Source organism: Sus scrofa, chromosome 1 (assembly GCF_054392235.1).
Source record: "Sus scrofa isolate SSC_HxYL_T2T_F1_AM1 chromosome 1, Sscrofa_HxYL_maternal_Yorkshire_Landrace_v2.0, whole genome shotgun sequence".
Lineage (NCBI taxonomy): Eukaryota > Metazoa > Chordata > Mammalia > Artiodactyla > Suidae > Sus > Sus scrofa.
The window spans coordinates 46,562,538-46,579,568 of NC_139383.1; the positions used below are offsets into that span (position 1 = coordinate 46,562,538).

Below are 17,031 nucleotides of genomic sequence, written 5' to 3' on the forward strand. Positions count from 1 at the left end.
TATTTTCCCACATGACATTCATAGCTTCTTGGGATCAGGACATGCACACATTTGTGGTGCCATTATTCAGTCAACCATATTCTGGATCCCCTGAAACTGTTCATGAAAGCTATGCCTTCAGTTTATTAATATCTACTTTTAATACACCTGCTTACAGATATTATGGCTCTAACTTCTGTCATGAGCATTTTGGGAGGAAAGTCATCATCTTAAACATCCAAAATAGAATAGGAATGAGATTATGTAAATACCACACTTTTAAAAATAGTTTCATCAGTGATTTCTCCTTAATTTTTGAGGTGATTTTTGTAAACACTTTCAGTGTGATTTTTTTTTTCTGTTATATTTTCTGTTTCTTTGCTAATGAAGACATATTGGCAACTTTTGTTTCTATGAGGCCTTTAAAGTGTTTATGTTTGTATCTTTTAAATATGAGAATTTCAACTATTCACAGAAACTGCAGTTAAATTTAGATGAATTAAGTTGCCACATTTTATAAAGCTGTTTTAATTTAATTTATCACTTGACATAAAAATTCTGCTGTAAATAAGCAAGATAAATGATAAGATATATGCTTATAACTCCCTCCATTCTGACTATTACAAATGAATAATGGTATGAAATAAAACCAAGTCAAATTTTAAAAGTGCGAGAGAAGTTTTTGAAAATATTCATCACTTAATCCACCTTAAATTTCTTCCTCCTATAAAGCTAGTAGTAGTTATTATAATTAATCAATAGAAATCATGTGGGATCACAAAGTAGTACTCATTGTACAATTAATTGATACCTGCATGTAAAAGTGACAATGACATAAACGTGAATTCCTGAGTACTTCTGTTTCTGTCCTAAAACTGCTATTAAGACTCCTGAAAATTTCCCTTACACAAAGTTGTTGACAAATAATAGAAGCTGAGGGATAACTTTAATATCTAGAACTCCTTCTAAGTTGGGGATCTCTGCTGCTTTATTATTGCTTGCTTCCTAGGAAGGCAGAGTCAGTAGGACTCAGATAATATTATGTGAGTTTGACCATCAAAGAAGTTTCTATCCCTTTTTGTGACCAATAATCTTAGGCAATAAAGCCACTGGAAAATTGATTAAACATGGAATTTAGGAAAGATTTACTCTTGTATTCTTTGAAATATTTATTCCAAGTCAAAATATATCTTTTTTGTTTGCTTATTTAAAAATGACAGTGATTCAAATGATTTAAATATACTGAAGAATAAGTAAAGAAGTAAAAGCTCAATGAAAAAGACTTAAAAGCTCAAAGCTAGTGTAAGGATGCTATTCTTTGTACCACTGTTTTAGGTAGGAGCCAACTTACCCAGCAAGAATCTGAACAAGAGTAGAATAAATTCCAAAATTAACGAAGGAGACTCAGAAGCCAACAAGAAATTTAAGAAAGAGAGAGCAGAGGAGAAACTATCTCTGAGGCATAAGACATGGATCAGCAGATTACCGAAGTAGATCTTGATCAAATGGCATTTCTAAAGCTACTTTAAGCAATTCAATAACTCTTTAATTTAGATTATGTTTAGTAGATTTGGAATCCTTCTCCTGCCTCCTCTTCTTCTTAAAAGCAGAGAGAATTCTTTCTCTGACACTACTTCATGCTCATACCACTCCTCCAAACTTTTCATCTCAATATCTGATAATATAAATGAGAAAAAACATTTGAACAAATCTTATCTGAGTGTTTAAGAAGGAAGGATTGAGAAGCAGAGGTTTTTTAAAGGAAAATAAAATTTTATTTTTTTAATTTTATTTTTTAATTTTTATTGAAGTATATTGGTTTATAATGTGATAATTTCCTGCTGTACAACAAACTGATTCAGTTATATATATACACATATCCATTCTTTTTTACAAATTCTTCTCCCATACAATTGCACAGAATATTGAGTAGAGTTCTCTGTGCTGTAAAACAGTTTTCTTTTCATTTCTCTCTCTCTCTCTTTCTTCCTTCCTTCCTTTCCTTCTTCCTTCCTTCCTTTCCTTCTTCTTTCCTTCCTTCCCTCCCTCCCTCCTTCCTTCCTTCCTTCCTTCCTTCCTTCCTTCCTTCCTTCCTTCCTTTCTTTCTTTCTTTCTTTCTTTCCTTCCTTCCTTCCTTCCTTCCTTCCTTCCTTCCTTCCTTCCTTCCTTCCTTCCTTCCTTCTTTCTTTCTTTCTTTCTCTTTCTTTCTTTCTTTCTTTCTTTCTTTCTTTCTTTCTTTCTTTCTTTCTTTCTTTCTTTCTTTCTTTCTCTCTCTCTCTCTCTCTCTCTCTCTCTCTCTCTCTTTCTTTCTTTCTTTCTTTCTCTCTTCTCTCTCTTTTTTAGGGCTGCATCTGCAGCACATGGAAGTTCCCGGGCTAGGGATCAGATTGGAACTAAAGCTACCCGCCTATGCCATAGCCACAGCAACACCAGATCAGAGCCACGTCTGCAAAATACACCACAGTTTGCGACAACACCAGATCCTTAACCCACTAAGTGAGGCCAGGGATCAAACCCACCTTATAGGTAATAGTCAGGTTTGTTTCCACTGAGACACAATGTGAACTCCCGGGGGGGGGGTTATTATTATTTAATTTTATAGAAGTACTATGTTTTAGAGTGAGTTAGAAGAAATGAAATACATGAGCCTCTGGTTAAACACTTACCTTGCCTAGTGCTGGAAAGTCTATGTGAGCCTTCAAATTCTTTGTGTGTGTGTGTGTGTCTGTGTGTGTGTGTGTGTGTGTGTGTGTGTGTGTGTGTGAGTGAGAGAGAGAGAAAGAGAGAGAGAGAGAGAGAGAGACTCAGATTCTGTTTAGACTTTCTGTTGTTGAAACTAAATTTTAAAATTCTAAATTCTACCCCAAATGCAACTAGTATTCATATGGAATTCTAATTTGAGCTTCACTTCTTTCAGTGTGAGTTTGCATAAATTACACTTATTGAAAATAATTGTTAAAAAAAGATTTAACTAGAGGATGGAAATAGAGGAGAGAAATAAAACAGATGGGAAAGTTAAACTGCATGAGCTTTAAATTTTGTTTTTGTTGGTTCACAAATGAACTCTTATAAGGGCTTACAAAAAGATGAGATAAAACAAAAACTGCATCCTTTTACCTGCATTCTTGAACCAGCTACAAAATAGGAGAAACAAAGCAATGTGGACAAAGCTCTGGGGCATTTTCTTTAATGGTAAAACAAGCAGCAGCCAACAGTTTTGTCATAACATCTGGAAGCTATAACGTATTTGGATAGACACAAACCAGAAATCGTGGTTCTAACTATGTGTGTTGTCTATTAAAAATAAAATTAAATTTATTAGTAAATCACTGAAAGGAATTTCTAAGGAAAAGAGCTCCTAAATCATTGCTACAAGGCAATGAAAATAGTATTTAATTGTGTAGCAACTATATTTTTACTTTATAATGTGCATAAGATCAGTCATATTTTAATTTAGTGGCTATCTTTTATTCATTTTTATAAGTATGAAACTTACAATAAGATTTTATTTTTGTCAAGAGCTCCTAATTTCATCATTGCTTTATTCATACGTAGTGATTAGTAGAAATTTGACTCTCTTGATTGGGAAGTAACAATTGTTTTATCATGAGGGCATTTATATTATTAATATTAAGAATGCAGTTGACATTGTGAAAGTGCTTGATTAGAAATTCCTCATCACAATTCAATGAGAAAGTTCACCATCTTTATGCCACTTTAATTATAAAGAAAATGAATTGAAAATAGAGGAGTTTAACTCATGATGGTGAGCATGACTTAGAATTAATAAGATTCCGATCTACAGGGTTTTTTTTTCCTAATATTTTCCAGCCTGTTGCATGTAAACTTCCTGATCTTAAAGTTAGCATGGTGTCAGCTTTACTCTTCACATTACTTCAATTAAATGAATATTCAAACAATATATTCCTGATTATAATTTTAGTCTAGCCTCATTAATTGGAGTAAAGCACTGTCAAATTGTTGGTTTATTTCCTTTTAGGCTATACATACATCTGTATAATACAAATATTCAGATCCCACTGGCTGTTACTCTGATCAACCTTGGTCTTTCCTTAGATCCAGGATTCACTCAGAGGATCTCTCTGAATCCCCACTCTTCCTTCTTCATGTTTCTCTATGACTTCCTGCTTCTCTATCCCCGTGCATATTAATTTTTCCCTGGGCCACACAGCCCACAGACCTCAGACACCTCACCTTTCCATAAAAGCAATTCAAATATTTCAGGGAATTTTATGTTTATGAAAACACTATACCAACAAACTAATGGTTACCAAAGGTGACAGGTGGGAGGAGGGATGAACTAAGGGTTTGAGATTGGCTTATGCACACTGATGTATGTGGAATGATTGGCCAATGGGGACATGCTGTATAGCACAGGGAACTCTAGCCAGTATTCTGTGATAATCTATGTGGGAAAAGAATCTGAGAGAGAGTGGACATGTGGACATGTATAACTGGATCTCTTTATTGTTGAGCAGAAATTATCACAATATTGTAAATCAACTATACTTCAATAAAACTTTAAAAAATGACTCTAAATATAAATAAGCACTATAAAGTCCTGAATCATTATGGGGCTGGATGATATCAGAAGCTACATCACCTGATGCCGTCTGATTCACACTCCCCTGCCCTTCCTGCTACCTGGGAAAGTCTGGCTTCCTGATTCACAGTCTTTTCTGATGTCTGAACATTCTGGGAGAAAGATTTCTGTCAGAGCACTGTGATCATTATCACACTGTACATACATAATTTGCAATACAGATTTTAAAATTTAACCTTATACTTTGATATTTATAAGTATTAGTGAATATAGCTATTCTTCACTAATCACTGATACGACTATGCCATGACAAATTGATCCATTCTCCAATCCACTGACTTTTAGTTTGATTCAAATTTGGAGTGACAATTCTTGTTTACCTCTCTTTCAGTACAAATTTGCTAATTTCTCCAATAGACCTAACTAAAAATGGAATTGTTGAATTATAGGATATGGCTTCCCTTGTGCAGTACACACTGAATTTTTAAAGTCATTTCAAAAACTAGTCCCCTACAAAAAGAATGTGTTTTGTGCCCTGGCTAATAACTACCAGATTAATTTTATTCCCTGTCTAGTACAAGAGCTTGAAGCATTAGTAACTGTGGATTTACATATACAGAGACATTTCACCAGTACTCAATTAGTTATATGCTTATTTTATAATAAAAACACTACCTAGAACACTTAATGTCCTCCCAACATAACTTATTTCTTAAAAGTTAAAAAGCTCTATTACTAAACTTTGTATAACTTATGTTTTAATATACAGAAAAGGAGATGCTTCTCTGGCTTATATTAATAAAAGCATTTGAAGTAGAGACTGCCAGAAGCTGTTGTATTTTGAAGTGCTAAATTACTTTGCCATGTATTAAATTACTTACTCTGAATCTTCCAATTATATTGAAACACCATCCTTCATTCAGACAGTTGATGGTGAGCAGTCTGCAGTGGTCAATTACTTTCTCACAGTTTTTTCCAGTAAATCCTGGCATGAAACTGTAAATACATCATTGTAAGTAATAAATGTTGCAATTTATATATTTTCACAGAAGTCAATTAAGAGTCTCCCCCAAATAATAATGTTTTATTTAAATTACATACAGCATTTATTATAACACGATGTTTTTAATCATTGATTTTTGTCAATGTCAATACTTTTGTTCTTAGCAAAGGAGAAAATAGTTATCTATTTAGAGGGAATTTGTTTAAGCTACATTTTTATTGAAAGTTCTTAATGTTATCTTTTGACAATTTAAAAGTTAAATCAACTTTTATCTAAATGGATATTTAACAATAAAATACAGGTTTTTGAAAACCATTAAAATAAATGAAACTATTAATAAAATGTGAAAAAAATGACAAATGCACTTTTTCATGTTTAGTAGTAATTAATCCTGAGTTACTAATGACATACATGAATTTTAAACATAATGTAAAGAGTTACAATGGACAATGCATGGTCAGAGCTAAGCTAATTATAGGGTTTTAATTGTTTCTTTCTTTTTTTTTTTTTTTTCTATTTCTTGGGCCGCTCCTGCGGCATATGGAGGTTCCCAGGCTAGAGGTCGAGTCGGAGCCGTGGCCACCAGCCTACGCCAGAGCCACAGCAACGCGGGATCTGAGCCACGTCTGCGACCTACACCACAGCTCACGGTAACGCCAGATCGTTAACCCACTGAGCAAGGGCAGGGACCGAACCCGCAACGTCATGGTTCCTACTCGGATTCGTTAACCACTGCACCACTACAGGAACTCCGATTGTTTCTTTCTTAGTTGTCATATTTACAGCTAAGAATTGCTGTAAATTTTTTGTTTGTTTGTTTCTTTTATGGCCGCATCCATGGCATATGGAAGTTCCCAGGATAAGGGTCGAATCGAAGCTACAGCTGCCGGCCTACACCACAGCCACAGCAGTGCGAGATCTGAGGCATGTTTGTGACCTATACTGCAGCTCACTGCAAGGGTGGATCCTTAACCCACTGAGTGAGGCCAGGGATAGAACCCGCATCCTCATGGAACCTAGTCGGGTTCGTTAACCATGAGCTATGAAGGGAACTCCCCATATTTACATTTTTTGCAAAGCGATTATTATAGTGTAAAATTCTGATAGTAAGCATTTTTGAGTGGAATCTAAGTGCCCGGCATACAGGTTTTGATTACAATGGCGTCCTTTCAGACATCTATCTCCAATAAGCATATTGCCAGCTGTTGGACACCTACTCACTAGAGGGCTAAAAAAGAAGCCAGGCCTTCCCCTCCCTGTGCCCGTTTTAGACAGACCCAGACCCAGATAACTGACCTCTTGAGAGACCCCGCTTTCCCACTTCGGCTTGCCCTAATTCCAACTGTTATGTTTTAAATTCACCAATAATAAGTGAAACCTCAGAAACCCTAGGCCCCACCCTCAACCCCAATAAAGGCAAAACCCCAGGCCAGCCTCTCTCTCTCTCTCTCTCTCTCACTCTTTCCTTCTTCCTGCCACTTTGGCACAGAGCCTCCCCTACCCCCGCCCCGGGGGTGGGGGGTGTTGTTGAGCCTCCAGGACCTGTGAGTACTATCATGCCCGGTTTTTTTCTAAGTTTCGGTGATGGTTGTTGCTAAGGTGACTTTCACTGTCATAGTAAGAACCACAAGGGCCAGTTCAGCCACAACTTTGGCTCTGGTTGGGGAAATGTCTGTGGTACCACAGGTGTTATAGGCCCTGGTGAGGTCCTCAGGTTTCCTAGTCCATAGCATCATTATCTAAAGATTGAGACAGGTAAGAAATAAACCTGGATTCCAGTCTAGTGTAGTTTATTAGCTGCAATTAGCTAAAGAAAACACTTTGGTGTTCAGGCATTCTTTGTTCTCACTCTCATTAGTTCATGAGAAATATTCCTATCTATTAAATCACATTTGGCAAACTTCTATGAATGGGGTTACCAAATCAAAGGACAATGTGTCTTTCCAAAGCAAACATTAGAGAAATAAAACCAAAAACCATACTTTTTTTTTTTTTGCCACCCCTGTGACATGTGGAAGTTCTCAAGCCAGACATTGAACCCTCACCACAGTAGTAACAATGCCAGACCCTTAACCCAAAATCATACTTCTTAAGGCTAAGTTGTCACAATATGACTTAGTAAGAAAAGTAATAGTACTATATATTCATTATTTTAAATTTATTCTAAGAACAATGGATGATTTTATGAAAGAAAGAATCAAAGGCCACCTTAACACAATCCAAACAAAATAGCATAGGTAAAACACTTAACTAATTCACCTTTCCTGCTTTTTGAGACACAACTTTGCATCCTCACCTTATAGAATTGAGTCATTCCTTCATTTATATCTGGAATAAATGTGTTTTTGCAGCACCTGCAATGCGCCAGCCGCTAGGTTAATTACTTTTACAAATTTTATTATTTCTCATTCGATTTCATAAATCCTGTGAGATATTTGTTATTATCATAATTATACAAATAATTTATCTGAGAAACGTACTCAAGTTACTGCTTTGGTCATATCACTTTGTTTAGAGTTGTTATTAAAATTAAGCATGGTTGAATTTTAAAGGTATTGTACTCTGCTACTTTGTTGATGAAACATGTTAAAATTATTCTTACCTTACTTTTCTTATTATGAGAGCCTAAACAGAGATCCAGAAATCATCCCAAATGCCACTTTGTTATGAAAGATATTATTGCCACCCTTTCTGACTAGGGATATGGATGGCAGAAAGAAGGAAGCAGTAGACTATCCTAAAATTGTGATGAGTTGTGGCTACCATGTCTTCATTTCCATTTGAGTAGAAATGAATTAAATTGGTCAAAGCTACATAAACTGTACTTACTTGTATTTTTATTATTTTGGAGTATAGTTTTCAAAGAAAAGGGTCAGGGCTATGAATTAAATAAAGAAGTAATATTCAGTCATTAAGGAGATCAGATCAATAGACTGCTGGATGAAGATTAGGCAACAGAAACTTTGACAAAGTTTTCTAAACAAAGCATGGCTTATTGACCATGAAAAATTGGTCCAAAGCATTAGCACTTTTACTACAAACTGAGAAGGAAACCCCAGAATAGCATCTGGGACATCTGGGCCAAAGAGGTTTAATCCAAGTGCAGAAGATATGTCCCAACATATGTCCCCACTCCCACCCATGGCTTGAAATCTAAGAGAAATTCTTGAATCTCATTCACAAGGAATATGACATCCTCTCAAATCAGCCTGAAGTCAGGGAAAGAGAAGGCTTAAATAGTAGTCTTTCCAGTGAGGAATTTAAACCAGCAAAAAATAAAAACAAATAAAAAACAAAAGCAAACTCTAGAACACCATGAACGCTTTGAGAAATTCTGTTACTAAAGTAAAAATTATTTTACTTTATAACAATAAAATAAATATTTATGAGTTAAACACTCCTGGAGAAAGATAAATTTCAAATAGCATTGATATTTGTCCCCATGACTTAAACAGAAATGATTTTAGTAAGATACGATGCAGAAGATAATATGATGAAAAAAATTTATAAAAAAGGAAGATGATTTAGTGGCTAAGAAAAAATCAGATAGAGCCAAATAAATTAAGGAAGAAATGTTCTGAAATAAAAGTAGATTAAATAACATATATTCAATACAAACAATAAAGTCAGATTATCACTTACTACCCCACAAAACATCAAAAATTAGTTCACAATTAATATTTGAGAATATATAGCATTAAGTAGGAGGGAAGAGAAGACAGACAACCCTTAAAATGTGTCAGAATAATGTAAAAGAAGGATGACAGCAGAGATACAATTTATAAGAACTAGTCTGTATAAATATCAGAGTCTAATAACTTCCATAGGTAAATGTTGGCAATTTAAAAAATTACATTATTTTTATTTTATTTGCTTTTCTACTCTTTCTTATTGCAAACTTAATGAAATATAAACTGTGTTAGACTAACACCTTGCTTTTGACTTTACAATAGATGTAAATACCATGCAGAGTAACTTTTTCCAAAAAGTTATATTTTCTAGGACATGTACATGTACATAAAAGTGTTAAGAAAAAAAAGAAAAACAGTGGAAAATTATACTGACTACATTTCACATAAAGGGAAAAGTACTACAATTAATAAGGCCAGAGTAAAATATTTAAAAGATCATGAGTAATTTGATAGGGATTGTGTTGAATCTGTAGATCGCTTTGGGTAGTATAGCCATTTTTACAATATTAATTTTTCCAACCCAGGAGCATGGATTAGCTTTCCATTTCCTTATATCTTCTTTAATTTCCTTGATTAATGTTTTATAGTTCTTAGCATATAAGTGCTTTACCTCCTTGGTCTGGTGTTTTCCCAGGTATTTATTTTTTGGGGTGAAATTTTCAATGGTATTGTATTTTTGTATTCCTTTTCTAATATGTCATTGTTGGTATACAGAAATGTGACTGATTTCTTAATGTTAATCTTATATCCTGCTATTTTGCTGAATTTTTTGATCAGTTCAAGTAGTTTTTGGGTTGAGTCCTTAGGGTTTTCTATCTATAGTATCATGTCGTCTGCATACAGTGACAGTTTTACCTCTTCTCTTCCTATTTGGATGCCTTTTATTTCTTTTGTTTGTCTAATTCCTGTGGCTAGGACTTCCAGGACTATGTTGAATAACAGTGGTGAGGGTGGACATCCTTGTCTTGTTTCAGATTTTAGTGGGAAGGCTTTCAGCTTTTCTCCATTGAGTATTAAATTTGCTGTGGGGTTGTCATAAATGGCTTTTGATTATGTTAAGATATGTTCCTTCTATACCCACTTTGGTTAAGAGTTTTTATCATGAATGGATGTTGGACGTTGTCAAATGCTTTCTCTGCATCTATTGAGATGATCACGTGGTTTTTGACTTTCTTTTGTTAATGTGGTGTATGACTTTGATTGATTTGCATATGTAGAGCCATCCTTGTACTCCTGGGATGAATCCCACCTGGTCGTAGTGTATGATCTTTTTGATATGTTGTTGGATTTGGATGGCTAAAATTTTGTTGAGAGTTTTTGTGTCTATATTCATCAATGATATTGGCCTATAGTTTTCTTTTTTGGTGTTATCTTTGTCTGGTTTCGGAATTAGGGTGATGCTGGTGTCATAGACTGTCTGAGAGTGTTCCTTCTTTTTCAACCTTTTGAAAAAGTTTAACGAGGATCAGTATAATTTCCTCTTTGTATGTTTGGTAGAATTCACCCGTGAAGCCATCTGGTCCTGGACTTTTATTTGTAAGGATTGTTTCTATGACATATTCAATTTCATTTCTAGTGATTGTCTGTTCAGTTGATCTATCTCTTCTTGATTCAGCTTCGGCAGGCTGTTAAGTCTGAAAGTTGTCCATTTCTTCCAGGATGTCAAATTTGTTGGCATATAGTTGTTCATAGTATTCTCTTATGGTTTTTTGTATTTCTGTAGTATCTATTGTGACTTCTCATTTTTCATTTCTGATTTTGTTTGTTTTTTTTCTCTCCTCTTCTGGTGATTCTAGCCAGAGTTTTGTCAATTTTGTTTACCTTTTCAAAGAACCAGCTCTCAGTTTGATTGATTCCTTCTACAATTTTTTTAATTTCTATTTTATTGATTTCCTCTTCGATCTTTATGATTTCTTTCCTTCTGCTGACTTTAGGATTTGTTTGTTCTTCTTTTTCTAATTCATTTAGGTGCTGGGTTAAGTTGTTAATTTGAGATTTTTCTTCTTTTTTTGAGGAAGGCCTGTATTGTTATGAATTTCCCTCTGAGCACTGCTTTTGCAGCATCACATAGATTTTGAGTGGATGTGTCTTCATTATCATTTGTCTCAAGGTATTTTTGAATTTCCTTCTTGATTTCCTCATTGACACATTGGTTTTTCAGTATCATGTTGTTCAGTATCCATGTCATAAGTTTTTTTCTCATTTCTTTTCCTGTGGTTGATTTCTAGTTTTGTGCCATTATAGTCAGAGAAGGTACTTGAAATAGTTTCTATATTCTTAAATTTGTTGAGGTTAGCTTTGTGCCCCAGGATGTGATCAACTCTTGAGAATGTTCCCTGTGCACTTGAGAAGAATATATATTCTGATATTTTCTTGGATGTAATGTCCTGAAAATGTCGATTAAGTCTAACTTACCTATGTGTCTTTTAGGATCTCGGTTGCCTTATTGATTTTATATCTAGAGGATCTGTCCATTGATGTCAGTGGGATGTTAAAGTCTCCTACTATGTCTATTAGTATTTGCTGTAGGTATCTGGGTGCTCCTATATTAGGGGCATATATATTGATGATTGTAATGTCCTCTTCTTGAATGGATCCTTTAAATATTAAATAGTGTCCTTCTCGGTCTTTCTTTATGTCTTTTGTTTTAAAGTCTATTTTGTCTGATATGAATATTACAACTCCTGCTAATTAATACTATAAGAATGGCTGTACTACCCAAAGTGATCTACAGATTCAATGAGATCCCTATTAAAGTACCCATGACATTATTCACACAACTAGAAAAAACTATCCAAAAATTTATATGGAACCAAAAAAGACCCACAATTGACAAAGCAATTCTGAAGAACAAAAACTAAGCAGGAGGCATAACTCTCCCAGACTTCAGGCAATGTTACAAAGCCACAGTCATCAAGACAGTGTGGTACTGGTACCAAAACAGACAGACCAATGAAACAGAATAGAGAATGCAGAAATAAACCCAGACACCTATGGTCAATTAATCTTTGACAAAGGAGGCAAGAACATAAAATGGGAAAAAGAAAGTCTATTCAGCAAGAATTACTGGGAAACCTGGACAGCTGCATGCAAATCAATGAAACTAGAACACACCCTCACACCATGCACAAAAATAAACTCCAAATGGCTGAAAGACTTAAATATAAGACAAGACACCATCAAACTCCTGGAAGAAAACATGGGCAAAACATTCTCTGACATCAACCTTACGAATGTTTTCTCAGGTCAGTCTCCCAAAGCAGCAGAAATAAGAGCAAAAATAAACCAATGGGACCTCATCAAACTGACAAGTTTTGCACAGCAAAGGAAACCCAAAAGAAACCAAAAAGACAACTTACAGAATGGGAGAAAATCATTCAAATGATGCAACTGACAAGGGCCTAATCTCTAAAACATACAAGCAACTTATACAACTCAACAGCAAAAAAAACCAACAATCCAATGCAAAAATGAGTGAAAGACCTGAATAGACAATTGTCCAAGGAAGACATACAGATGGCCAAGAAGCACATGAAAAAATGCTCAACATCCCTGATTATTAGAGAAATGCAAGTCAAAACTACCATGAGATACCACCTCACCCCAGTCAGAATGGCCATCATTAATAAATCCACAAATAACAAATGCTGGAGGGGGTGTGGAGAAAAGGGAGCCCTCCTGCACTGTTGGTGGGAATGTAAGCTGGTACAACCACTATGGAGATCAGTATGGAGGTATCTTAGAAACGTATACATAGAACTATCATATGACCCAGCAATCCTACTCTTGGCCATAAATCCAGACAAAACTTTCCTTAAAAAAGACACATGCTCTCGTATGTTCATTGCAGCACTATTCACAATAGCCAAGACATGGAAACAGCCCAAATGTCCATCAATAGATGATTGGATTAGGAAGATGTGGTGTATATATACACAATGGAATACTACTCAGATATACAAAAGAACTAAATAATGCCATTTGCAGCAGCATTGATGGAACTAGAGATTCTCATACTGAGTGAAGTAAGTCAGAGAGAGAAAAACAAATCATATGATATCACTTCTATCTGGAGTCTAATATATGGCACAAAGGAAACTTTCCACAGAAAAGAAAATCATGGACTTGGAGGATAGACTTGTGGTTGCCAAGGGGGAGGGGGAGGGAGTGGGGTAGATTGGGAGCTTGGGGTTAATAGATGCAGACTGTTGCCTTTGGAATGGATTAGCAATGAGATCCTGCTGTGTGGCACTGGCAACTATGTCTAGTCACTTATGATGGAGCATGATAATGTGCGAAAATATAATGTGTACATGTATGTGTAACTGGGTCACCATGCTGTACTGTATATAGATTATTACAAACTATTTAGATTTTCTTGTGCCATACAGTAGCTTCTCACCTATCATCTATTTTACATAGTAGTGTGTATATGTTATTACCACACTCCAAATTCCTGCTTCTCCTGAAGAGTTTCACCTATGGTAGCAATGAGATTGCTTTTGAAATCTATGAGTTTGTTTCTTTTTCTTAAATAAGTTATTTGGTATTATTTTTAGCCTTAATTTTTTCTAATTAGAAGAATAGTAGATTTAAAATATTGTGTTAATTTCAGGTGTACAGCAAGCTGATTCAGATTCTTTTCAGATTCTTTTATAAGTTATTATAAGGTATTGAATATTGTTCTCTATATGAAAAGTAGATCCTGTTGTTTAGCTATATTTTTTGTTTTGTTTTTATCTTTTTGCCTTTTCTAGGGCTGCTCCCCAGGGCATATGGATGTTCCCAGGCTAGGGGTCTAATCGGAGCTGTAGCCACCCGCCTGTGCCACAGCCACAGCAACACGGGATCCAAGCCGCGTCTGCAACCTACACCACAGCTCACGGCATTGCTGGATCCTTAACCCACTGAGCAAGGCCAGGGACCGAATCCGCAACCTCATGGTTCCTAGTCAGATTCGTTAACCACTGCGTCACAACGGGAGCTCCTGTTTACCTATTTTATATATAGTGTGTGTATCTGTTAACCCCAAACTCCTAATTAATTTTTCCTTTCCCGCTTTCACATTTGGTAGCTCCTACACTGTTGGTGGAAATGTAAACTGGTGCAACCACAATGTAGAGCAGTATAGAGATTCATTTAAAAAAATTAAAAATAGAACTCTTATATAATCCAGCAACCCTACTCCTGGCCACATATCTGGAAAAGAAAAAAATATACTCTATTTGGAAAAAAAAAAACAAAAAAAAAAACAATGTTTATTGCAGCACTACTTACAATAGCCAAGACATGGAAGCAACCTAAATATCCATTGACAGGTGAATGGATAAAAATGATATGGTATATTATTCAGGCATTAAAAAAATGAAATAAGGCCATTTGCAGCAACATGGATGGATCTAAAGATTATCGTACTAAGTGAAGTAAATCAGACAGTAAAAAACAAATATCATATGATATCAATGATACATGGTATCAAAATGATACAAATAACATGTACAAAATAAAAATAGACTCATAGACTTTTTTTTTTAACTATAATCTCTTAGGTGGTGACTTGTCTCTGTCCCTCCCACTCACATCAGGGTCTGAAGGTTAGGAGATATCCTCCTTTTCACCATTCGGCTTTCAGATCAGTGTCTCATCCTCTTCTTTAAACATTCCAGTCATTTGAAGATGGTGCTGCCTATATCTCTTTCTGTGGAATCCACAGCAAACCCTCCTGGCATTCCTTCTCATTCTAGTTCTTCAGTCTGCCCCCTGTCTCATCATAGTTTTCTCTGATATAACCCCAGTCTTCCTTAGTTATTTCAATATCTGCCCAGTTATCTTCTCGAAAGAATAGAACTTGTTAACTCAAAGCTCTCAGGCTTCATGCTAATTTTCCCACCTATTTCCACTGCAGTATTCTGAATATTAACATACCATCATACCTAATTATATTCCCTCCATAATCTTAATCTTAATTTCAAGTATTTCAGGTTCCACTGACAGCTTCTTTCTCCTTTTAAGTTTACTCCTTCTAGTGCTTTGAAGACAGTTCTCCAACCTCATAATCCAATTCCTTTTATCCCTTCATATATATACTCACTTCCTTACTAACCTGAATTAGGTTGCACTGTCCATTTCTATATTCACTTCTTGTATACACCACTAATCATTTGCCCCTATCCCTTCATTATTGTAGCCTGGTCAAGATCTGTCTTTTTTATTTTATTTTATTTTATTTTATTTTATTTTATTTTATTTTATTTCTAAATATTCAAGTCTTTATTTATTTATTTGTCTTTTTTTTTTTTTTTTTTTTTTTTTTTTTGCTTTTTCTAGGGCCGCTCCCGTGGCACATGGAGTTTCCCAGGCTAGGGGTCTAATCAGAGATGCAGCTGCCCTCTACGCCAATGCCATAACAAAACGGTATCTGAGCCGCGTCTGCAACCTACACCACAGCTCATGGCAACGCTGGATCCTTAACCCACTGAGCAAGGCCAGGGATTGAACCCGCAATCTCATGGTTCCTAGTTGAATTTGTTAACCACTGAGCCACAATAGGAACTCCCAAGATCTGTCTTTAGTTTAAGCCAATACCCAAGGTATTTCAGGTGAGCATATGAGTGACTACGCATGGTTTGAGGATAATAATTTTACTGTATACTAAACTCACTTTAAATTCATATTCACTGATTTCAAGGAGGTCTTTATTGCTGCTTATTGATAATACTGTATTTCCCTCACTCTTATCTATTTTACAGCTTTTCATATCATCTTAATTCTTATTTTGCTTAACAAATAGAACAATCGGAAGATAATTTCCAAATGATTCAACATATTCAAAACACCTAAATCCATAAAAATATCCTGCTTTTCCTCCTATTAAAATGGATATAATGTCCTTTATCCCATCTAACTCCATTTCTTGTGTACTATATCCCACCTTATTGCTCCTATGTTTTGAAAATGACCTATTATAAACTTCCTGTAACTACTAATCCATTGCTCTATATTTCTACTACCTTTTACAGGAAAAGACCATTTTTTTTCCTTCCATTCACTTGTGAACTTGGTCTAATTAATGCTTTCCCGACTATTCTATCAAACTGCTATTTTCATGGAAATGTCATTTCCAATTGCTAGTTGCAAAAATCACCTCTCATTTTCCTCTTAATATATCTAGCCACATTTTGAGATAGTCAAGAATTGTCTTGATATTCTTAAAACACTTCATAGTTTCTGTGAAGATTTTCTGACCTCAACTCACTCACTCCTACTTTTCAGTCTTACATCCCTATCCTTTAATTCCTCAAAATATATGAGTGCCCAAGATCTCAATGTGCAAACGTCTCACGTCCCTATCTAGGCTCACTCCAGGTAATGTCATTCAGTTTCCTGGTTTTAAACACTATGTCTATGTTGCTGGCTTTCAAATGTGTATATTCAGCCTGGATGTCTCCTTTAGAATGGAAACCAACACACCTGAATGGCTGCCTACCTCACTATGGCTACTTGGCTGTATTAAGTATCCCAGCTAACACGTTCAAACTGACTTCTTGATTTCCATCCTTCAACCATGCTTCTCTTTCTACATATTTTCTGATTTTAGGAAATTATATTCCAACATTTCATGAGCAAAAACCCTTGGCTTCTTTTTAGCTCCTGACTCACATCCAGGCCTTCAGCAAAACATTAAACCTTCTTTAGAAATATATTCCTGGAGTTCCCGTCATGGCGCAGTGGTTAACGAATCCGACTAGGAACCATGAGGTTGCGGGTTCGGTCCCTGCCCTTGCTCATTGGGT

General features: G+C 35.4%; 1 protein-coding gene across 1 annotated transcript in view; it reads right to left on the reverse strand.

Moving 5' to 3' along the window:
- EYS (EGF-like photoreceptor maintenance factor) overlaps positions 1 to 17,031 on the reverse strand; it is a 1,392,725-nt gene that overhangs the window by 1,254,166 nt on the left and 121,528 nt on the right. The window contains exon 7 of the mRNA XM_084958241.1: positions 5,425 to 5,539. Within this exon, the coding sequence (XP_084814367.1) occupies positions 5,425 to 5,539 (115 nt within the window). The remainder of the gene's footprint in view (positions 1 to 5,424; positions 5,540 to 17,031) is intronic.